At 41.6% G+C, this 25264-nt stretch overlaps 1 protein-coding gene across 3 annotated transcripts in view; it reads left to right on the top strand.

Annotated features, from left to right (window-relative positions):
• Positions 1–25264, top strand: part of LOC102797476 (dedicator of cytokinesis protein 3-like) — a 304843-nt gene that overhangs the window by 108489 nt on the left and 171090 nt on the right. For all 3 annotated transcript variants that reach the window (XM_087841103.1, XM_087841105.1, XM_087841104.1), the window contains exon 3: positions 11074–11114. In XM_087841103.1, the coding sequence (XP_087697229.1) occupies positions 11074–11114 (41 nt within the window). The remainder of the gene's footprint in view (positions 1–11073; positions 11115–25264) is intronic.

The following is a 25264-nucleotide window of genomic DNA, read 5'->3' as shown; positions in this document are numbered from 1 at the left end:
CCTAAAAACTGAACTAGAGGAAGAAAAGGTCAGATGTATGTGTGATGTGGACAAAGTTCTTCTTATAGACAGATTTTTAGAGTTCTTATCAGTTAGCCAACCACGCCAAATATCCAAGGCAAAGCCCGATATGCGACATACAGACCTAGAAAAGCTCATTCATGCTCTCATTACTTCGAGATTGGACTATTGCAATTCTCTTTATCTAGGCCTCCAACTTTCCCTCATCCAACACCTCCAACCAGTCCAAAATGCCGCAGCACGTCTTATGAGCGGCACCAGAAGACATGATCATATCACAGCTGTCTTAGCCAACCGTCACTGGCTCCCCGTCAAATCCCGTATCGTTTTAAAAATCCTTTTTTAAAATTTTAAATAACTTGTCGCTCAGCTACTTAATCGACCTCCTTGACCTTTATATCCTCAAGAGAGCATTTAGATCCTCTGATCAATGGCTCTTAGTGCAACCAGTGTCCCGAGGGAAGACTCGGGGGCATCGGGATGCGACTGCTGCACATAAACTTTGGAATAGCCTGCCGGTTGATATCCGTGTGTCGGAATCTATTCAATCCTTCAAATCATGTTTAAACCCACCTGTTTAAGCTAGCCTTCGAAACAAATTTGATTTTAACTTCTACCCGGTCCGCGCTTGTGCCATGTTGTTACCTGTAACTGTTCTGTATTTTCTTTGTTCTTCTATTGTTGTAATCCCGCAATGCGGCACTTGTGTGACGCACTTTGGTGTAAAATTGGTCTTTTAAATTCAATTCAATTCAATTTTATTTATATAGCGCCAAATCACAACAAAAGTCGCCTCAAGGCGCTTCATAGATACAGAGAAAAACCCAACAATCATATGACCCCCTATGAGCAAGCACTTTGGCGACAGTGGGAAGGAAAAACTCCCTTTTAACAGGAAGAAACCTCCAGCAGAACCAGGCTCAGGGAGGGGCGGGGCCATCTGCTGTGATTGGTTGGGGTGAAAGAAGGAAGACAGGATAAAGACATGCTGTGGAAGAGAGACAGAGGTTAATAACAGATATGATTCAATACAGAGAGGTCTATTAATACATAGTGGGTGAGAAAGGAAAAACTCAATGCATCATGGGAATCCCCGGCAGCCTACATCTATTGCAGCATAAATGTGCTATAGAAATAAAACTGAAACTGTAGGTTGTTCAAAGCATTTCAAGCAGCTCACCACCGTTAAAGTTTTGAGAACAACTCCAAGTCTGTTCCAGTTATTATCTTTATACCGAAGCATATCGATCATTCACTGCAACTGAACATCTTTAACAGTGTAAATAACCTTCGTGGGTGTTTGTGTTTAAGCTACTGTTTTCACTGGTACTTAACTAGAGAATGTAACCTAATTTATAGGATTTAGAGCCCCCTCTCTCCATCTTATTTCCCTAAATTTTGTAAAAAACCACTGAAAGGAGTCCACTCCCTTCTAATATTCTTCATGCGGCCCTCCTTTTAGTCCCTGTTATCTGAAAAGAGAACACTTGTAATTTTCCCCACTAGTTTCTGGTTAAAAAAGCAGCATTCAGAGCTGCAGTGGTGCAGTCTGCTGTTTGCTTCAGTGAATCACCGTCGGTCCATTTCCCTCCAGATTTTTATGAGGCCACCACGCAGAAAAGCCTTCACATTAATGCTGCGGCAGCAGCGGCGGCTGTGTCGCCACAAATGTGCACAGTAAAAACAAAGTGGCACTCATTGCTGCGTTCATAGTTCTCTCAAATAATGAGTGTAAATAGCCTGTAATAGCCTGGATGAGAGCCCAAGTTATTAGCTGCTGTTTCTCCCATTGTTATTTCTAGTTTGACTCACAGAAATTAACAACTCAAGCCAGGATGTGTGTGAAGCCAGAAAATGTTGTCTTTTGCAGATAATGAGTGAGTATGTGCTCCATTAGCCACAGCTGGGGAGGACGCTAGCATCGATCTAGTGCCAGGGGCTGATTAGGCTTCTCTTTACCCCGAGGGGAAGATGTCCAGAGGAGGAGAGAGGAATCGACAGAGAAGGAAATATTCTGTTGATGGGCTCACTTCCTCACCCGCCTTGTTGTGAGGAACTACAATCTGCACTTGCCTTCATTTTCCTCCCACTTCCTCTGAACTCCAGCATCCTTCCTTTGCACTCCTCTGGTTTCTCTTATATACACTTCTCGTCTCTTGTCATCTATGCATATTGACCAGGCAGTCTCATATTCAAGGCTGAGCTAATTCCTTGGCATCCAATCGGCGTCTAATTTGATCGGGTTATGAAATGCAATCCTGCTGGCGAGGGACACGACTTATTATCCGAGCCCTTGTGGGAGAGGCTGGCATCACAGCTTCCCCTGTAGCACGTAGCGATTATCAGGGCAAACCAGGGCTAACTTTTGTCCAAGATCCCCGAGGAAATCTCAAGAACTCGCTCTGCAGCTTTGGTCATTAACTAAACATGTAAATAGATTTGTAGAAAACACCCTCTAAACAAAGGCTGCTACAGCAGGACCTACATTTATTAGAAGATGCACTAGTCTAACGTTTAGAGCGACAAACACAAAAGTGTTATTTATTATTTATCAGTTTTTTATTGAGGTCAAAGATCAGAAGTGATCCATCATTGCTAATTCTGCTGCTGCAGGAGGACTCGAGGTCTCGGTTAAAATTGGCTTCATCACAGTAGCCCCCCCCCCCCAGACAGAAACTCAGGGGATGTATTGACAAAGCCATGAAAGTGGCAGCCGAACTGTTGGAGTCCAATCCTCAAAGTCCACTCCACAGATTACAGTCACAGCACTTAAGAAAGCATTAGAGTTCGATTAGAGGGCCAGCAGCCATTGCAGGTATGTGATGTTATTCTCGATACTATCAGCGCTGCTGAAGAGCCCATAGTCAGCTAAGTGCTAATTGTTGTGGAGAGACTCTTCAGCTGTAAGATTTCTCTTTTTTTGAAGCAAACTTCTGGAACTGTGGAGAGAGCAGCTGTCAGCCAATAGCAGCTAAGCATGAAGATAACCTGATGTTATAATGTGACACTCGTTTGAAGACGAGTCATTCTGTGGGTAAAATGTGGTGGTTAAAAGGTCCAAATCTAGCAAAGCAGGGTTTTACCAGATTTGATTAGAATAGAATAGAATAGAATAGAATAGAATAGCATAGAATTCAACTTTATTGTCATTGCACATGTCACAGGTACAGGGCAACGAAATGCAGTTTGCATCCATCCAGCAGTGCTTTAGCCGTGATATAGATATATTGCAATATATATTAGCAATAATAGCACCTCCCAGAGGGCAGGAGGGTGAAGAGTCTATGTGATGGGTGACTGGGGTCTTTGATGATTTTCCCAGCCCTTTTCAGACACCGCTTCCTGTAGATGTCTTTTATGGCAGGAAGTGGTGCTCCGGCGATGCGCTGGGCAGTTTTCACGACCCTCTGCAACGCCTTCCGGTCCGAGGCAGAGCAGTTCCCGTACCAGACTGTTATACAGTTGGTCAGGATGCTCTCGATGGTGCAGCGATAGAAGTTCACCAGGATGTCTGAGGACAGGTGGTTCTTCCTCAGAGTCCTCAAGAAGAAGAGGCGCTAGTGATTAGCTGGAGGGAAGCTCAGCTTTGATTGGTTATTATGCCAGTGGTTGTATCTGACCTATCAGAGCAGTTAGAGGCAGACTAAATGTTAGGAAACACAGTCGATGAACAAAAAGTCATTCGCCATGAGAAAATATCCACATTGTGATTTATACATCAAAATATGTCAGTTTTATTCTCTCTCTCAATGTCACTGCTGTGAGGCTGCAGTAAATCCCTTCAGGCTGAACACTTAGGTTTAGTCTCAACGCTCCACTGAGGTGGCAGGAAACCATCAAAGGAACCCAAATACAAAAAGACAGAGTAAACCAGAAGTAAGGAGCATCTAACCCAGAAACAGGAGCGAAATTAAACTACAACAGACAACGCGAGGAAGATCGAGGAAGAAAAACTAAACCCAAACACCGGTGAGAGCGATGTTACAGCATGAGCGAACTCAACCAAGGTAATAAGTAGGGCAAGGAAAGGAAAAAAGGCAGCAGTTTGAAACGAACCTTCAAAATAAAAGAGGATGTAAAGATGAAAGCATAAACTCGCAGAGACACACAGCGAGACACAGAGAGACGTGGCACCAGGATGTAACAGGGGACAGGCGGGCAGGCTGTGGGGCTTTTTTAGGTGCAGCAAAAAGTGACCTGGTTTAAAGAGCTGGACCAGCCTAAGACAAAGACAGGGCTCAACACAAGGGCAATGAAGAATCTTCCAGAAAACCATCTTGTTTTCTGGACACTTTGGAGAAAATCCAGAACACACTGAGGGGGGGCTTCTTTCACTTCTCTAAAGGCCAACACCACAGCCTTAGAAAGCCCCCTCCAGAGTGACCACTGATGTCATTGTAAACACACTGAGGTGGTGACAGTCTGCATGGGTGAGCCAGGCAAGCATTAATAGATGTACATTTAAAAAATGACCTGATTTCCACTGGTTAAGCAGCACCTATCAGATGGTTGAGCATTTAAATGGAAAAATGGAAGGGTGTGTAAATCTAGACAAAGTTTTTTGTGTCCAATAAGTCCAACACAATAACATATAAATACAAAGTATTAAAACGGCCTCACAAAGACAGGGTTCTTCCTGTTAAAAGGGAGTTTTTCCTTCTCACTGTCACCAAAGTGCTCATAGGGGGTCATATGATTGTTGGGTTTTCTCTGTATGTATTATTGTAGGGTCTACCCTACAGCATAAAGCACCTTGAGGTGATGGCTGTTGTGATTTGGTGCTGTGTAAATAAAACTGAATCAAAAATTGAATGTTAGAAGCACAGAAGAGCAGCCGTGCTGCTGCAGAAGCTCTAATCACCTCTAACTCTTGGATGCTGTTTTCAGAGCTTTTTCGAAATGCGGACTCATGACAGGGATGCTGTGGATCCTTTAAAAGTCCAAAATAAATTATCTTACATAAGGATCCAGACAGCAACTACCGTCCCCGGCTACAGAAAAGACAGTGGAGTTGGAGTAGAGATGAACAACCGTCACAGTAACAAGTGACTTTAGACATAAATGTTCATAGTAAAAGGTCAAAAAGGGACTTTTTTTAAAGACCTTTAAAAATATGAGTACTGTAACTGTAACCATATATAACAAAAATATTAACAGATGGGCAGGGTGATGGGTGACCACAGACACAACCACACAAATAATGAAACAAGCTCCGAGTCGTTTGATTTGATTCAGAATTTCAAGTTTTACTCTTTTTACTACTTGATTTTGCTCGTACTAAATTGCTTTCTGTATAGTTTTTTATTTCATATTTATATCCTGTACATAGCCTGTACATACTTATAGTTATAGAATATTCATAACATACTTCATACCGTGTACATTATAACATACCATAATAGACCCATTTCTGTAATATACTTACATATCTATATTATTGCTAATATATATTGTAATATATCTATATCACTAAAGAACTTCTGGATGGATGCAAACTGCATTTCGTTGCCCTGTACCTGTGCATGTGCAATGACAATAAAGTTGAATTCTATTCTATTCTATTCTTTCATAAAATTTACTGCAATTAAAGTCTAAATCATGGACGTTCACCGTGGTCTTTCCTTGGAGCCTGCTGTCGAGGCTGAAACCATCCCAGAATCACCAAGTGCCACGATTAGTAGCAGAACTACAGGTGGAGCTGATAAGATTTGATCTGCAAGGCTATTAAAGTTACTTTTTATCAGGGTTAGCAGGAAAGACACCTGTAAGATTTAGAGGTAGCAAGAACTGGGTACCTTATCTACATCGGCTACAGAACCGAGCATTATCTACTGGGTAAGACTCGTAGGATCAGGGATTAGGACTTTTTTTTATCAGAGAACTGAAATCAACTTCCTGGTTTTGTGGGCCTACCAATCGACACCATCCATTGCAATGGAAGATCATTCTCCTATGGATTTACAGAAGCTTTGTGGAAACCTGAATTTCTCCGTGGACTCTGATCTCCAACTCAAAAGCCTGATCGGTGCAAAGAACTGCGTAATCACAGAACAGCTTCAGGTCTCCGGATCTAGCGGCTAACAGCTAATAGCTGACATCACGTTTCAGCCACTTCTCTGCTTCTTTTCAGCGAGTTTTTCCTGGGTGGGATAGCGCCGGTGTTGTCTAAACTGAGGAGGCTGTGTTCCCACGGAGTGGATTGGTGGCTCAGCTGCAGCTCGCACGTCTATTGGATCCCTGTCAAAATGACAAAGAAAAACAGCCTCATGGGTGCTGTTACTGCATCAACAAGCAACTTCTTTTTCATTAACTACCTCGAGGTGTGCTCTGCAGGGTTACAGCAGCATTTAACACTCATATTTGACTGATTTTGTAGCTTGACGGAAACCTGCATCCACCGCGTGATGCAGTTTTGATAATGAGTGCAGACTGAACATGCATTAACTCGACAAAAGTGTTTTACAGGGAATTTTATTGGTAATTATTTTGGTAACGGTGCAAAATGATTATTCTAATGACCACTTTGTGAGCTGTTTAGATGCAGGAGGCGAGACGATTGCTCTTCTTCAGAGTATGCTGGGTAATAATTTCAAATTACTGTATATGCACCTGCACGTGCACCCATGTGCCACAGATAAACACCGGCTCTGTAGACGCTGTTTCCACCGCTATAATTCATCCAAATGTTTTCCCTTGTCACTCAAACCTCTTTCTTATCCCCTACAGATGTGGTCAATTTACTCTCTGTCACACACACACTACGTCAGGTCTTACGAATGGGCCGAGGCGCTGCTGGCCCAGCCCATGACTGATTACCATATAGATGAGAGGTTGGGGAGTAAACACAGCCGTCATAACGAGGGTGATAAATGAATCTTGATTGGTTATTAATTACTCAGCCAATTAAGCCCTCCTCCATATTCAGATCCGATGATGGGAAGCTGCGGAGAAATGGATCTCATGATTTTACAAGGAGATGTGATGAAAGTTGAAGGGTCTGATGTGCTGGACAGCACTGGAACATGTGCTGATGTTTCACTGCGAGGGTTTCATGATGAGTTCTGTTTTTTTGTAGTCTTGCAGGAAATTTCTCCTTTATTTTCTGAGCTGTTGTTGAAAGTGTTTGTCTTGGAGACACGCTGGCGATTCAGGTGATGTCTGCTCTGATAAATGCACAAGGAATTGCCTTCCTAGCTGTGTGCATTTGGTAGTCTAAGAAGGTCAAAGTAATAATGTGCATCATTTGATGTAAATAAATGTTGCTTTTGGTTCACTCTGTCACTGACAGACAGTCGCCACCCAACCCTCACATTTCCAACGGCCAGAGGCACAATCATTTTTGTTTCCACTTGGCTGGAGACAAATGATGTCCCCACTGACTAAGAGGATGTCTGGGTGCTTCTCCTGCACATATTTAGTCCCTGGATACCTGCAATTTTAAGATTTTACTCCAAGTCGAGTCAACTTTCATGGCAGCTTTCTGCTCCGCAGAAGCATCTGATGAATGTCCGTCCATGTGGAAAGAACGGCGGTGTGCTCTGAGCCCTGAAGAAGAAAGGGGTCCATCACTGTCACGCGCGCGGGCATGTACTGTCCTGTAGGTCATACAGTGGTAAGAGAAGAAGTGTTAAACCAGTCTCTGAACCAGATCACGGACAGAAATAGACTAAATAGAGCTTTCTACTTCAAACACCTGAGCGAGCACCAGCCTCCATGCAGAAAAAACATAGTCACATAATGCTGGCTTCAAAAGTGAGACAGTCCCAGGACACTCGTGTTAAAATTTCATGATTGAAGTACTTGAAAAAAGTTTTTTAAAAAGGTCCCCAAAACGTTTTCAGTGTGAAAAACGTTTCGTCACTCATCCAGGTAGGGATGGGTATCGTTTAGGTTTTATCCGATACCGGTGCCAAACCAGTACTTTTGAAACGGTGCCGGTGCTTAAACGGTGCTCAAACCGGTGCTTAAAGAATGGAGAACACAAGATTGGTCCAAAAACCTCTCATGTTCAGCTGTTTTTTGTAAAAAGATAACAATGTTAGCCTTTTCTGCAGCTATGGGGCATATATGGTATCACTCTTGGCTGGAAGCAGCTTAAACAATGGAAAAAACACAAACTTTATCCAAAAACCTCTCATGTTTAACTGTTTTCCACTTTTTCTTTGGTCATTTTAGCCTTTTTGTCCAGGGTGAAGGGAGTATCTGCCATCAAACAAGAAGACAGCCGCATGTAGCTATGATGGTGTTTGCTAGTTCACCTTACATGCATTAATGTAATAACGTGGTTAGCCTACTCAACGTAAATTACACACGAACAACATTAAGCTACTCACGCAGAGAAGAACGGCTGCTGCTGCATCATCATCCTCATCATTTCTGCTACACTGGCAGGGCTAGGGGCCAGGACTCTCCTCTTCAGGTTTTTGGGGGATGTTGCTAACTCCGGGTCCGATAACAGGCAGCACACCCGCAGTAGATGTGCTCGGTGTGAGGTCTCGCAGCAAGCTATCAAATACGGCGCATTTCTCGGCTTTTTAAAAAAACGCTATGCGTCGCCAGGTGTTTCATCAGATTTGAGGTGTTACCTCCTTTGACAGTATCACAGTATCAGCTTAAAGCACTTGTTGCAGCTGCTGAGTTTGCATCTTTTGCTGTGAAGTACAGCCAGACTTTGACCGCTTCACCTTGGGCATTTTTAATCTGTAGCTCTGCTCTAAAAGAACGTACGTACCTGGACCCGCCTACTATCCTCGGAAACGTAAAATGATTGGCTAGAATCTAAAGTGTGTCACAGCTCAGGAAAATAAAGCACCGAAATGTGCGCTGCTTTTCGGTCTGGTTACTACCGTTTATGTCAGAACCGGTGCCATCATGACCGGTACCCATCCCTACATCCAGGTGACTTTGCAGGTGACTTTGCATAATGACTGAAACTAGCACCACTGAAGGTAAATGGAGGTCAGTTACTCGATCATGAACGTTTCTTCCACTGAAAACGGTTCGTCCAGATGAACAGAATCAACTTTTGTGGATTTACTTACCTGGACTATTGAGCGTGCATCAAGACCTTTTAAAAAAGTTGTTTTTAAATAATGTGGAGCCTACAATTACATGCTGTCCTGCACACGTTCTCACTCCCAAAGCGTAACATTTTACGCTAGGTGACAAATCGTCAACATGTTACGTTTTCAGCTACCCACCACGTTCCTAAATGACGATCTCGGAAAAATGAGGAAATATGAGAACCGTCTGGACTCATCCTACACATGTTCACTCTTTTCCTTCAAATCGCTTTGAAACACGCTATTTAACGTCACTAAAGTCCTGGTTAAGGTCAGGAATAAGGTTATGGTTAGGCCTACGGATAAGGTTAGGTTTTGGGCTACAATACAGGGCTGGAACGTCTATTACTGCGGGAGCGTCATTCCACTGGATTTCATTCATAAACCGGCACGTACCATAACAACGCGGAAGGTCTCCTTTCGCGCTCCTCAGGAACGCCGCGGGACGTGACAAAACGTCACCATGTTACGCCTCGAGAGTGAGAACGGGCTGGTCCTGCACATGAGATCTCATCCTGTACCAAATCTCCCCTTGTGGGACAATTAAAGGATTATTCTATTCTATTCTATTCTATTCTGTACTTGGGATCTCGATTCTCCACATTAGATTTCCATCCAGTACAGCAGCAAAAGCCTTTTGCACCAAATCGCTCAGCCAGCATTTGCATTTTGCAGACAAAAAGGCTGTAATGACAGAGATACTGTATGGTTCTGATGTTATCATAGGGTGTATCACTTTGCAGGGGAATTTTTATTTTAGAAGTTATGATCCGAGCACATTCACACAGGCTTAAGTTCATGGACGACATCAACAGTTTGCACGAATGACTCGAGGCCTTCAGGGGTAAAACTCGTTCAGTGTGAACAGGTTTGTGTGTATAATAGATTCAGCAGATATTCGACTTTATTGTCAGAACTTCTCATGAAAGTCCTTTCAAAGACTCCACAGCACACACATCCACACACACAGCTGAGCGCAGTGAACCACATCTGTCCTTCACAGCAGTCTGTCAGAGTCTCTGACTGACTGTCAGGAACATTCAGAAGCATCAGCTGACGTGTGGACACATTAGCTGAAGACCTTCAGTCTGCACATTTATGTCCGTGGCTACTGTTCTTTTTAAATCAAAGACACGGCACTCAAAATGTTCTGTTTCCCCCCAAAAAGCCAATCATGTTATTACGTTTGTACTACAGAGGTTTAAATGTGCTGCAGGTAGACCTATAATCTCTATGTGCTGCATGGCCTTTCCTCTTTGCTCTGGTGGGATGATTGTACTGACACTCTGTACTGAACCATGAATGAAGCCATCGGACAGAATAACATCGGGTACGGGAGGGTTGGGGGATTTTTTTGTGGTAAAGTTTTTCACGTATTTCTCAGTTATTTTGTAAATGGTTATGCAGTTAATGCCCCAGTACCAGTAAAGTTCATGTTATGGCTCTCTATGTGATGATGGCCCATAGGTACTGCCAAGATGGCAGCTGAATAACAAACCTGACTTCTAAAAAAGGCTTTGACTGAATGAGGACTTGAGATTTGCACGATCCTTTTCCATCCATACTAAACCTGCAGAGTCAAACTACAAGTTTGATTCTTGCTTTTCTTAAAATGTGAATTAACTGGAGGCCAACCTCTTTTATTATTTTGTGTGAAACGTTTGGATGTGTATGGGCGAATAGACCCATGTTATGGGCAATAACTACATATTACTACTATGTAATAAGTTCGTATCATGTGTGTTGTGCTGTAGTGCTGCGTTAATGGTGGAATTTCAAGTTTTACCATTACCTTCATTTTTTAGTTAGCTGTATATTTCCATTAAAACACTTCCTGTAAGACAGAATTTCTTGAACAAAGATCTGTGTTGGAAAGTCAAAGTCACTCTGCACGTTCCCTCAGGCTGCTGAGTCATGGCCACTCTTCACTCTTCACCATCTCCGTGTTTGTTCATCAGTCTTAGTCACTGCTGTTTGTGTTTTCTTTCAGGATGGTACCGAGGGTTCTCGACGAGGAAGCCAAATGTCAAGGTGAGCCAGGCTGACAGCTTTGGTTGTTCAAAGCTTTTCTCTCAGACCAACTTTTGCTCCTGATTTATTCATTTCTATTTATTTGATCAATGCTGAGAAAATTGCTGTTTATTTAGCTACTGCCTGTAACTGCATGTGACGGAAACTTATGCAAATAAATACCAGATACATTTTTTCTGTTCATTTCTCCTTTTCAACATTTACTTTTCAGAATTTAAACTTTACTCTGATAGATCGTGTTAGACACTCTGAAGATTTATACTTTAAAATCTCTCTCGCTCTCTATCTATCTATACATCTATACATCTATCTATACATCTATACATCTATCTGTCTATACATCTATACATCTATCTATCTATACATCTATACATCTATCTATACATCTATACATCTATCTATCTATACGTCTATCTATACATCTATACATCTATCTATCTATACATCTATCTATACATCTATACATCTATCTATCTATACATCTATCTATACATCTATACATCTATCTATCTATACATCTATCTATACATCTATACATCTATCTATCTATACATCTATCTATACATCTATACATCTATCTATCTATACATCTATCTATCTATCTATACATCTATCTATACATCTATACATCTATCTATACATCTATACATCTATCTATACATCCATCTATACATCTATCTATACATCTATACATCTATCTATCTATCTATCTATACATCTACATATGAAGCTAATGTAACAAAATGCATAATTGATGAGAGTAGAGAGGTGAAATTATGGGAAACAAAGAGGTAAAAGTCGTGAGATGCTTTTATGGTTGGCGCCCTCACAGCTGCTGGTAATGCATTGAACTCACGTCTCACTCTCACCAGAACTCACATAGTGTAATGTGCGGTGGAGATGAAGCCAGCTGCAGAGGTGTGCAGGTGGATAGCGAATGAGCGACTTCTAACTTTCCACAAGTACTCATTTATTTTAAATATCAACAAAATAAAAGAAGAAGAACAAAAAGGGCGTGACCTACCAGTCATGAGACAAGAGACGCCACCATGTGGTGCTACACTGCATTGCAACAGCAACTGTTATAATAGCCTACACTTGGGTGGGCTGCAAGTTTTTAAATATCTGATTAAATACACTTGGCTACTCATTTCTTTTCTTAAACATTAAACTACGGAGCCAGAAGCACAAAGCCATCTGTAGTAGATCTGCTAGTAGACTGAACCATCTCTTACTCTGAAATTTCCGACAGTGCTAACTCCGCCTCTCCAGAAATCTGAGGCATGTTCTTATTCTACCAAGAACAGGCTTTCCATACAAACCTAACAACAAACATCTGTTTCACAAAGCAGGCAAGAAGAGTAACTTTGAGCAGCACTTACTATTAGACATGTTTTTCTTTTGAAACACATTTGATTGAAGGATTGTGTCTTATCAGTCCTTGGCTGCTGTACTCAGATGTTTAATCTCTAACCTTTGCTCTGACAGAGTGCTACTCTGGCTCTTTTTTAAATTATCCTGCTAAAGGTCGCTAATATAACAGCTAGCTGTTGGTTGGACAGACCTTTGCTCATCTGTAGTTAGGGGTGGGCGATATAAACGATATACGATAGAAACGATATAAATTTGGCCAACGATAGAGATTTTGACTATATCGCTCCATCGCGATAGCGCATGTTGATGATGTCATCAAGCTGCGCCTGTTTTGGTCGAAAGCATCGCAGCGGCTAAAATCCTTATCATCTGCAAATTATGCCGACAGTCACAGCAAAGAGATGAAGCACTTTTGAAATATGGGGAAAGCCAAAAACTGCGCTTTATCAAGTGGAGAAAAAGTTAGCGTTCATCCTCCAGCTTCACTGTGCTAATGTTATGCTAACCTAGCTGTGTTGCTAGCAATCATGTAGCACAACATTATATAGCAGGTAGTCCAACTTCAGTAACCCTGCAAACGTCACTGCTGTTTAGTTTTCTGTCTTCATTTATGTTGGAAGTGATAGCAGAGCTGTACGTTTGAATTAGTTTCAAAAATCTCTCAGTCAGAACATGGTATGAAATGTTTAGGTGTAAACTAGCGAGCTAACTTCCTGTTAACTTCTAACTCCGTTAAATTTAATAACTTCTGTTTTCATGGATGCCTGGATGTTAAACTTAATTGTTACACTCGACAAAGCAGCAACGCTGATGATTTAATTAAAGATGAAAGAATTTAGACCGTTTTTAACTCTTAGTGTTCGTTTGACTTTGGGACCTGAAGCTGACGGAGTTTTGGACCCAGATTACTCCGCGAAGCTCCTCACTACGGCAGCCGTAATACTCTGACAATCCATCAAGCAGTGCGGCTTACCAAAGCTGTACTAAAACGTTTTTTAAAAATCGGTTCGAGGTCAGTAAGCACAACCAGAATTCATACATAAGGCACACTCTCGATTTTTGAGAAAATTAAAGGATTTTAAGTGTGCCTTATAGTGCGGAAAATACATTATACAGAAGAAAAGAATATATCGTGATATATATCGTTACCGCACATGCTTCAAATTATATCGCGATATGAATTTTAGGCCATATCGCCCAGCCCTATCTGTAGTAACTTCCTGCATTGAGAATATAAAGCCAACATGGCTACGGGACATTTTTTTAGCTGAAACTTGTAACACCTGGTAGTTGGTTCAGACTGGGGTTGGATCACATTCACACCATAAGTGAAGCGCCTCCTCCAAAGGGTCCCGATGCAGTCCTTTGGGTCTCCCCCAATTACTGTGTTCATATCTGCACACATCAACCACACCGAGGGGGAAAATGGACCAGAGTTCAATTTAAACGGACTAAACACTGCAGGTGGGAAAATACCCGTAGTACTACTTAGTTTAAGTATCTTTGTGGTAACTTTTCTTTTCTTTTCTTTTTTTACTTTTAGGTTTCTTCAAATTTTGTGAAAACAAAAATCTAAACTGCTGGCAGGCATTCTTTGAAACTAGGACAAAGATTGTGTGTCAATATTTTGTCCCATCAATACAAAGTGTTTCTTTCTGATCCAGCATCAAATTACAGGAATGTGTTCGTTGCAGCCAGACTCCACAGAGACAGCGTTTTATCAGAACATGTATGGAGACCATGACAGCATGCTGTACGGGGAATTTAACCGCATGTCTGCAGAGAAAGTGATTCAGTGTTTTCACCCATTCATCTCACAAATATCTGACAAAGCAAACTCACCTAATTGACCCTGCTGCCCACACAAGAAGCCTTACAGCTTGAGCTTTATTTGTGCCATTCACTGGTATATACAACTCAAAGCATGCTGTTCCACTTTAAGTCTGTTTACTCGCCTCTCGAGCTCCTTTGAAACACGACTGACCTGCAGCCATGTTCAAAACTCTCAGGAACACCAGAGCTGCTGCTGCTCCAGCTAAAGGCTGTGTTAAGACTTAAGGCAACCAGGTGTCTGTTAGACAGATAAACCACACCTGAAAAGCTCTCCTCCTAACAGGTTTGTTTGTCAGAGAGAAGAAGTCACAAACAACTAAGGATCTGGCTGAGATTAAGAAAAACATTTACCCGCAAAGATCATTGGGGAAAAAAGATGTCAGTTTCCAAGTGAGAATAAAGATTTAGCTCTGGAGCGATGGATAAAGGTCAGGAGGTCTGAGTCCAGACTGACCCTGTAGCTACATCAGCCAAGAAGAGAATGAAGTGATGCACTCATCATGCCCAGTTAGTGCCTGATACCGATACTGGTATCGGGTATCGGGGCCGATACTGTAAAATGTGTGTGTACTCATACTCGTAAAAGTTAACCGATACCATGAACCGATACCAACTTATTTCATTAATCAGAGGGTGGCTTGTAATTTCTGTTGTAGTTTTTTAGATTGGCCACTAGGGGGACATCCCATGCTAAACAGGCACAGAGTTAGGCGAGTGAGACTGGCGGCTCCAGATAAAAAAGAGAAACTGGAGGCTGCTGTAGCTAGGCTAAACAAAATGTCAGCAGTGTGGAACAGCCAACTTTAACTCAGGTTTTGGAAAAGCGATGAAAAATGTCAAGAGAAAATCCACAGGCAGTTTAAATAACAGAGGCTCGACTCATTTTATCGCTCTGGATGACCAGCCAATGCCGGTCGTGGAAAACATAGGATTGAATAGAATAGAATAGAATAGCCTTTATTGTCATTGTACAAAGTACAACGAAATTGGAGTGCCACTCCCTTGGTGCAAAATGCAAAATAAATATAAATGTAAAATATAAAAAGTACAATAAAACAACCATAGTACTCAGACAATACAGTTGCACCGTCTTCTCAGCATACTCGAGCTGCGATATGAAATATAATAAATAAACAGAAGTGTTTATTTATTATTCTGAAAGCTCGAGACAGTGCCAATAGTTCAGTGATATTTTGTTAAATTACAATGTGGAGACTCTGCAATAATTTAACAGAAGTGCTTATTTTTCACTTGAAAATTTTTTTGTGGTCATTTTTATTAAGATTTTATTTTTTATCGGCAGAGAATAAAATAAAACCTGTCTTCCAATTCATTGCATTTGTGTGTGTGTGTGTGTGTGTGGTAGAAGTATCGGTTTTTGTACTCTGTATCGGCAAGTACTCAGATCCAAGTATCGGTATCGTATCGGTTTGAAAAAATTGGTATCGTTGCATCCCTATGTGTGAGTGTTATGATGTGAGGTTGCTTCAGTTGGTCAAGTCCAGGTTCAGGATATCAGCTGACCACCTAAATGTACTCAGTTACAGCATTTTCTGCTGAGCCCCTGAGAATCTGTGGGATGTGTTAGTGAAGACTTTTCATCGCGGTCAAACTCTCACATCTGTAAAATTTAAAAGTTCTGGACAGAAATGAATGATATGACCTTCCATGAGCTTGTTACATTATTACATTTATGCCACAGCAAATGCTCAATGTCATCAAAGCTAAAGGCAGTCCAGTGAAGTGTGTGTGTCAGTCTTTGTTGTTTTTCACGGCCGGCTTTTTACTCCAGCGTAACATTTTGAACAGCAAGAATTTTTTTCTACCAGAGCAAAACATCATTTTACCTTTTTTTTTTTTTTTTCAAGCCACAGATTTATTTTATCTTCCAGAAAAACTTCATCAGTTTCTGTAACAGTCAGTGCTTGTTGCTGGCTCATGTTGAACGAGCAGCTTTCAATATAATACTGCGTTCATGCTGTTACCTGAGAGCTTTGTGAGGTAATTTCTCTGCAACATGAACGTGCAGTCCGTAGAGATTATGTTTCATATGTATCTTTTTGAGGATATATCTATTTAAAAATAAAAACAGAATGCAAAGATTTGCAAATCTCCTAAACCTTTAATTTATTCACACAGAACACAGTGGTGGAGTTCTGGGAGAGGGATGTTGTCCCAAAATGATCTGCTCCAGTCACACAGAAATAAATTGGGGACAGTTTTTGTTGTTTTTTTGTTTACAAAGGTAAAACTCATATGTCAGCTTTTTATTTTATTTTGTGGAATGAATTAAGCAGAGTGTTGACTGTTTAATCTAACAGATTTTGAGCCTGTGATTCACACCAAGAGCTTTGTTTCCATCGCTCTCCCTCTTTAAAATCACCGTGTCTGCCTCACACGCTAACAGGCTTGTAACTTTTTAGCCTGTTGTGTGTTTGGTCCTGGTCTGTCCATTTCCCCTCCTTCTGTTTCATTCTCTCGGTCCATGAGAGGCTTTACTGTTTATCTGCTGCCTGCTCTGTGCTGCAGATAGGTGGCATGAAAGAGATCAGCTATTGCTTTGTTCTTTATTTTGTCTTAACGATGAGGTGGTGCCATAAATAAAACAAGTCGACCTTCAGTTTGGATTTAAGGTGGATTTGAATGTCTCAGGAGTGAACTGTGAAAAACAAACCCCACATTTAGTGTGTGCTCTCTGTGTCGTTCTGTAATTTATTGATGCGACCTTATTTCTTGTAATATCTCTGGCTGTGTTGTAATGCAGTAATGTGCTGAGCAGTGATTTGTCACTTTTCATTCGATCAGATCCCAGGACTGAATATCTCATCATGAGTTTGACTTCTGCTACTTCAACCAATACTAATGAACTTAAAATCAGTTTAGATTCATTTAAATATTAAAAAATAGTCTGATTTTTTAAAACATATTCGTCTCACTTTATTTGACTTTCCCATCTCTGTCACAGCTTCCTCTTCTGTACTCGAGTTTCTCTTGCAGAAGAAAAGTTGATCTCTGTGATTTAATAACTGGTTAAACTGCACACAGATTTTTCCTGCATTCCTCTTTTTATCTCTTCAGGTGCGCCGGAGTTAATCGAGCTGCTGTTTGTGTGAGAGGATGGGAAACTAAAATAAAGTACAGCTTTCATATACACCAGGATGTAATTGTTCTCAGCCGAGGTTGAAATGCGATGAGCTGCATTTTCCAACAAATATGAGTCACTGAGGCTCGCTGTTTTCATAACTGCAATTCAGTCGGACAACTCGTGTTTGAAAAGACTTGTTACTGTAGCAGAATACGTTTACTTTGGCATCTATAAGCTCTCAGCCCATCACATCCTACAAACACGTCGTATAGAAATTCAGGAGTGATGAGTAAATAATCCTGTACAGGTGGATGTTGGGATGGTGGAGGGAATGAAACGGCAGCAGCAGCACTCCTACCGCTTTAATACACCACCAAATTGGAAGAGAGAGAGTGTGTGTGTGTGTGAGAGAGAGAGCAGCAGCAGTGCAGCTCGAGCTGACTGCAGTCTGTAGCTTCTGAGTTTTGCTTCATTTCAATAACATCCATTTCTTTTTCTTGTGTGACTCACTGGTGACATGAAGCTCACTGCTTGCTAAATAGTGGTAAATGTGATGTTTTAGATATTGGGAAGAATATCTTCAAAGTATTTTACAGAGAAACTTCACTGAACTAATCAGAATGAACATTTTAGGAGCATTGATGCTAATGAGTCATTTCACTCATTCTTACTCATGATCAGTGTTGGTCAAGTTACTTGAAAAAAGTAATCAGTAACTAATTACTGATTACCTCCCCCCAAAAGTAATCCCGTTACTTTACTGATTACTTATTTTCAAAAGTGATTAATTACTTAATTACTTTTTAAAAACATGATTTACAACCTGAATAGGTGATAAAGTGATAGATCTTTCAGCCCAATTCTACTTTTTCTACATAATCATCATACAAAATGTAATCAAATGGAAAAGTCTCTTTTTAAAACTTGTTTTATTAGTTTTAATCTTTTAACTTTATGCATCAAGCAAAAATTAAATTATCTGCAACATTCACTGATTGGAAGAAATTAGTTTAACATTTAAACCTATTTTCTGCACATTCCAGCACATAAAATAAAATATTTTGTGTGTTTACACTCAGTCTTTCAAATAGATGCAAGTAAAACACAGCAGAAAATAAATAAAGTCAAAGACTAGCGGTCCTGTTGCTCTATTTTCACCTGTAAAGCAGGAGTGGGGTAGGCGGAGGGTTACCCTGGTGCAGGTGTGCAGCGGTCAGTGGAAGGATACGGCAGTTTCTCTGTGAGTTTCCCATTACGTCGTAGCTACTCGGTGCTTGTTTGGAAGTTTAGGGGTTTTTTTCGCTGTAAAAAGAAGTTTTCTTCCCACGCACAACGGACACTAATGTTTTTGTCACTTTTTATGGAATCAAACTCAAAGTAAGGTCAGTACTTCCACGCTTTAAACGCTGCACGCTCATACTCTCTCTGCACTCGATATATGATCCATTGTTGATCTGCACACAGCTGTTGTCACGAACGTCGCACTCGCTTACGTCACTGTCATGAGACATTCTCGCAAAAAAATCACAGTTTTAGTAACGCAGTAACGCAGCGTTCCTACGGGAAAGTAACGGTAATCTAATTACTGTTTTTGCAATAGTAATCCCTTACTTTACTCGTAAGGGAGTAAGGCCAGTGAGATAAGTGAGATTTCCATGAGAGCGTGTCATAAGTTAACAGTTATGTGTACAGTATGTTATATCTATATAATCCTTCCTTACGGCAGACCAGTCTAGTGGGCCGTTGTGTGGTGCTTGATATACGACCGGGCACTGCGCTGTATTTCTGTGATGTCAGCTCCATGATGCTCCCCAGCAGCTGATAAATGAAGCAGAAGGACCATTCTTCTCTCTGCTGCAGATCTGGCTGTTAAACCACAGAGTGAGGTTTTAAAATCTCAGCTTTTCTTCACAGTGACTGTGTCGCAGTGCTCCGAGGATCCTGTCGGTTTGTGGTTCCCCTTAAATAAGTCATACGTAGGGTAAGTTTTAAAAAGCTGTTCTTTAAAAAGCACCTCAGGTCCAAATTAAATGTTACGGTTGAATCTGTGAAATAAGCCAGAGTGCCAGTATTAGATCTTGTTGAGAGGTCGCATCTCCAGAGAAGCTTTGCCTTGACTTGCCGAGGACCAGTTTGGCTGTGGGCGATGCACCACCGTTCAAATCTGTGGGTTACAGCAAGGGCAATAGGATTCAGCACAGCAGGCATAATAAGAAAGAAAAAGTTGAAGCTCAGGCTTCCTCATGCAAATGTCAGTGATCTAAGGAGGCCTGCAGTAGAGCGCTGCTTATCAAAGACAGCTCGTCTCCAACCTGCATCTTTACCGACTCTTAGTTTGGCTGCCACTGAAGCCAGGAAGAGCAAAATGGAATAAAACAGACGTGTCAGGATCCAGAACCCTGTTCTTTTAAATATTTGTTCATGTTTTTACTCAAACTCTGATGAATCGGAAGACAGTTTTCCTCAGGAGCAAAGCAACAGGAAGCAGAAACCGCTGCTCCTGTAACAGTATTTGATTTGACCCGTCATTCATGTCACATAGCTAATCTGCAGACATGGTAGGTTAGCTGAACGGCTAACAGATTAGCTGATGCAAGCAGCTTTGCAGCCCACCTCCACCACAGCTCCTTCCTTTCTTGCTGGGCGTAGTCATAGCTGATGGCTGCTCCATCCTGCACGGGGCCCATGCTGCTGCTTTCCCACAACAGAACCAAACTACCAGATGTTTCTGTTAGCTGACCTGTGAATGCACTGCTAATGTTAAACAGCAGACATGCTGCAGATGCATACGTTTGCCATGTATGCATGTTTTTAAGTTATCAGACATCCAAAAGACCACTCACAGCCCTACTTGCAACTAAACTGAGTGAAACGTAATATTCAGAGGCGCTGCCTTTAGCATGTTTGCAGCTACAGACTCCTTCAGTCAGTCAGAGTAGAAATGGGTGTCATGCTTAGTTAAACCTGAACCTCTGGCCTCTGGTTATGTCATCCTTGTGGTAGAAGAGTCGGTAGCTGGAGAAGAAGAAGTGATGGCACATTTGAGCAAACACTAGAAGTGAGAGAAAACATCCAGAGACAGCCTGTGGGCAGTCTAAGCAAGAAAGTTTGATTTTATATAAGCTCAGTGTGGACAACTCCACACACACAAGTTAAAGATGATGGCTGTGCTGTGATTTAAGAGTAATTTGCTTTCTCTTACTTTTCTCTCTCACACACTGCTTCTGTCTGAGTGCAGCAGCTCAGACAGAGCGAGGCCTCCCACTGTGATGCAGTACTGTTCAAAGGTTGTTCTGGGTGCTGGAAACAAATAAAAGTTATTAAATGTGAGGAAGTTGCTACAATGGCAACATTTAGATGAACTGAAGCCTGATGATCACTGCTGTGAGTCTGAGCGATGTCTGACACTCAGGCAGTGATTGTATCAAAACAATAAAACCCATCAACTAAGAAGTATATTTCTGTACACGTCTACTGAGAAACAGAAGCAGTTACAACGTTGCAGTCGCTGCCATCTGAGGTGCCGATTATAACTGTCCATGCACCTGAACAAGCCCCGCCCATCAAGCATCCACTCCTACCATCCCACTGCCAGACACTACAGATGGGTTTACACATTTTTGGGTGACACAATAGTGGAATTTGGCTGATAGTTTGTCTGCTCTGATTGTAGTTAAACGCTACCAGCAGTAAAAGCGTTGGTTGTGTTAACAGTGTGCAGGATGTCGTGCAGAAATCAGCTGGATGGCAGCAGATCATCTCTGACAGTTACAGGAAGCCTAAATTCTGTGTACACTGACTCTAACGTGCGCAAATTCATCATGTGTGAGTTTAGTGCAAATCTGTGTGACACGAGCTCAAAGAGCCAACGTGTGATTGAGCCCACTCGCGTGCATTCCCACCTTTGCGTGCCTTGTTGTGCTGTGTGTCGGTTTCTGTGTGTGCGCACCGTCTCGTGTGTTTTCGCTCTCTCTCTCCCAGCAGAGAGGCATCAGCCCGATCCTGTTAGTTCCACTCTAATCACCTGGTTTCTCCACAATGGGCTCGCTGGTTGAAACGAATCGCTGTGTCTCCCGGAGGAACTGCCTTCCTGCTCAGAGTCTGCTCTAATCCAGCTGCACTGTAAAAACTTCACACGCTGCGGTTCGTCAGCGTTCAGATTACCGCAGCCGTCAGGGCCACAGAGAGGGCAGCTCGCACTCAGGGAAAGCTCTGATGTGAGAGCTGCTCTGGATCGCTCTTTGTAAAAAATGTCTGATTTTCTTTTATTTGTGGGCACTATGATTACATCTGCAGTATTTTAATCTAACAGGGATGTTGTTGGAAATTTAGTCTTTCTGTTGCTAAATTATTACAGTTTGGTTTATATGTTTTTGGACAATGACACTTTTTTTCCTCACTTTGCCTCTGAACACCACTGCAGGGGATTTCAGTCCAAATTCAGTCCCGACTTTCAGCTTTAATTCAAGGAGGCTTACAAAAGTACTGAATTCAGCATTTAGGAATTACTGTACCGTAGGGCTGCCACAAACGATTATTTTGATAGTCGACTAGTCAGATCATGCATCCATTGGACATACAGCATACAGCTTACACCAGCAGCATCTGCTCTTATATAACTATCATTAGCTTACAGCTTTAAGTGTTTAAGGTCTGTGCTAACTAAAAATAAAGACAAGATGATAGTTTATTAAATTTTAATGAAATTTGCAGATTGTTTCGGTGAAGTTTAATAAACTCCTTGCTATCTAAAATATAACAGGACACCGGAGTATATTCTCCAGTATCTCACACTTCTGATAATCAGCTGTCTGCTTGATGTTTATTCAGCTGTGTAAAAACTATAACTTTAATCTCAGCCAAACCGATTTACTCAGGAACAAATAAAATACTAAAAAAGCCAAACAATAACATTTTTAAGTTATCTAAGTGACTTATATATCATGTTTAACCTGAGTAGCGAAAGACCGCGGTGGGTTTGAAAATGATTTGTTCTCACGGCTCTAGTTAGCCTAGCCCCCGGCTAGCTATCGAGCTAGTGGGTAACAGACGTCTCCGAAAACGTCGGAGCGCTTTTGAAAATATGTGGTGTCTTGATAAACTGAACAGATATTTGAGGTTTACACAGCTACATTCCCGCCTGAAAATATGTTAAACGTTTATTTTGTGACCCAGAAAGAATAATAAGAGTAACATTAAAACTAACTAGCTGCCGCCATTGTTGGAAACTGAGCTGGGCTGCGCTATGAATTCTGGGACGCAGCTTCTTCTTCTTCGAGGTTTAACGGTAGCTGGCATCCTTGTACATGCAGTGCTGCCATCTTCTGTTTCAGTCCGTTATTACACTCTTAAATCCTACTACTTATTCCTGCGTCTTTTGTGATCTTACAAAGCTTCAAACGACGCGTCGACTATTAAATCAGTCGTTGACGATTTTGATAGTCGACGTAATCGTGACTAGTCGACTAATCGTGGCAGCCCTAGTGTCAAGTTATTCAGGGACCAGTAATTGGAAGTTTACTATACTTGTGGGAGACCCCATGAGTTTGAAGCCATTTTTGAGACTCAAAATGTGGTTTTAGTGTCAGGGTTACAGTTAGGTTATGGTTAGGTTTAGGGTCAGGGGCTAGAGAAAGCATTCTGTCAATAAGATGTCCCCACAAATATATGAAAACACAGCGAGTGTGTGTGTGTGTGTGTGTCCGGTCACCCTTCACAGCAGAGATTAAACCAATCAAGATAGAGTTTCAGGGAAAAAGAACCCAAAAACACACTGACAGTGGGAGACGCTTCTGGGCCTGCGCTCGCTGTGCATCAGTCTGGTCATGAATTTAAAAACAGCTCAGTTTGACTCTCTGCTCTCCTCTGCTGCTCTCTGCAACAATCCAAAACGTGTCAATGAAGACAGTCGCGGTCATTGTAAACTCTCATCTTCAAAATGTTGGTGAGCTTTGGAGCTTGTTTGGTTTGTCAGCATCCACTTGAAAGAGTGACAGCACTCTGTGTGCCAGACAAACATTTTAAATAAATCATATACAAATATATTTATAATATTCTTTAAGAAGTCTGAGCTGTGCTTGATATCTCCGATGCTTCTACACTCTGCTTTCAAGGCACACAGTTTAAAATAAATACATTTATGCATTTTTAATGCAGACAGCATTTTGACTTCTTTGGTTTTGCACAGATTATCTCTTCAGTATGTGCAAGATTAAATATGATTCATAATTTGGAGATTTTTCAGTCAGCCAGTAGTTATTAGCATCAGTGCTCAAAATGAAAAAGGATCCATAATATTTAAAAAAGAACTTCTGTAAATGTAATTCAGCCACTTCAGTTCAGATATGATTTAAACATCAAGCAAAACAGAAAATCTAAACAGACTGCTCAGTCCATCAGAGGCATGATGGGAAACGGAGGCCGTCACTGCAGCCTGCACTTATTACACTACAGCAGCGGTCTCCAACCTTTTTTGCGCCACGGACCGGTTTATGCCCGACAATATTTTCACGGACCGGCCTTTAAGGTGTCGCGGATAAATACAACAAAATAAAACTAGTACCGGTACCGAAAAAAAGAAGATTTATTCATAACACACGTGAAAAGACCCAAGAAAACCGAGTAAACGATAAAAACGATAACAAAATAACGCTGAAAACCGATTAAAAACCCTGAAAACTATACATTTCACACCTGAGCCTCAACTCTCGCGGCCCGGTACCAAACGACTCACGGACCGGTACCGGTCCGAGGCCCGGGGGTTGGGGACCGCTGCACTACAGGACTGCTGAGTGAACCTGATGCAGTTTGTAACGTCTCACATGTCACATGATCTTTTTTTCATGCCAAACATAGAAACATGTAAAATATCACCGGGAGGTTCTGTCAGTGTGGAAAAATGCAGTGACACTGCTGTCTTTAATATTTCTGTGATCTTTACACCACAGTGTTTTACACTGTATGCAGCAGGTGGGAACTCTGTGGGCCTCTGTGGATTTAGCTGACCTTTAATCTTTAGAGCATTAAGCCAGAGTTACTGAGCAGCTGTAGGATAAAAAACAGAGAGAAGAGGGAGATGCAGAGCTCCCCGCTGCAGCCGAAATCAGCAGACATAAAAGGATTCTCAGTGCGGGGAGATTACACCTGGCACAGTCCAAATATTTATGCTCCTTCACTGTGTGGAGCTGCTGCTGGTCTCTGCTTGTAATTTGGAGAGAAACTGTGTCTGTGAACTCAGGACACATCTTAGTCCAGATGTTGACATTTGACCTGGTTTAAAAACCAAAGAATCTCAGGCTGATGCTCACATTCATTTTCAGTTCCTCCTTTCAGCTTCATAAATTATTAAATTGACCTAAATTAAACAGTTTTTAAGGTCATCAAACTTTCACTATTGGAAAAGTTTCATTGTGATGCTTTTAAATCGAGAAGATTAAACATTAAATATGAGTGAAACACGTTGCACATCTTGCTCTCTCGTTCCTGCCACATGCATTATCATTTCCTCTCCTTTGTATCTGTAATAACTCTGAGCAAAGATGATGGCAGATGTTTTGGACTCACGCTCGCTCGTCATGATTGTTTCTCTCTGAGAGAGCAAAGTCGTTACACACAGCGAGTCCTGAAAGTTTAACAGTTCGGCTTTGTTGAAGCTTCATTCTCACGTGTTGAGTTCAAGAGTGCAGCGCACGAGTGAACGAGGCTCCAGAAACGCAAATGCATTTTTTAAAAACAGCACCACAGCATGATGTGGACTCCAAAACAGTTGGGACAGGCGCAGAGATGCAGCACCGACAACAGCTCAGCCACCAGGAAAACGCTGCTTTGGGAATTTATGCACCTCGGAGCTGATCCCAGA

This window comes from Neolamprologus brichardi, chromosome 5, assembly GCF_056152115.1.
Source record: "Neolamprologus brichardi isolate AB-2024 chromosome 5, ASM5615211v1, whole genome shotgun sequence".
NCBI classification, from domain to species: domain Eukaryota; kingdom Metazoa; phylum Chordata; class Actinopteri; order Cichliformes; family Cichlidae; genus Neolamprologus; species Neolamprologus brichardi.
The sequence above is the reverse complement of the archived record's forward strand: the minus strand, read 5'-3'. Positions and strand labels throughout refer to the sequence as shown.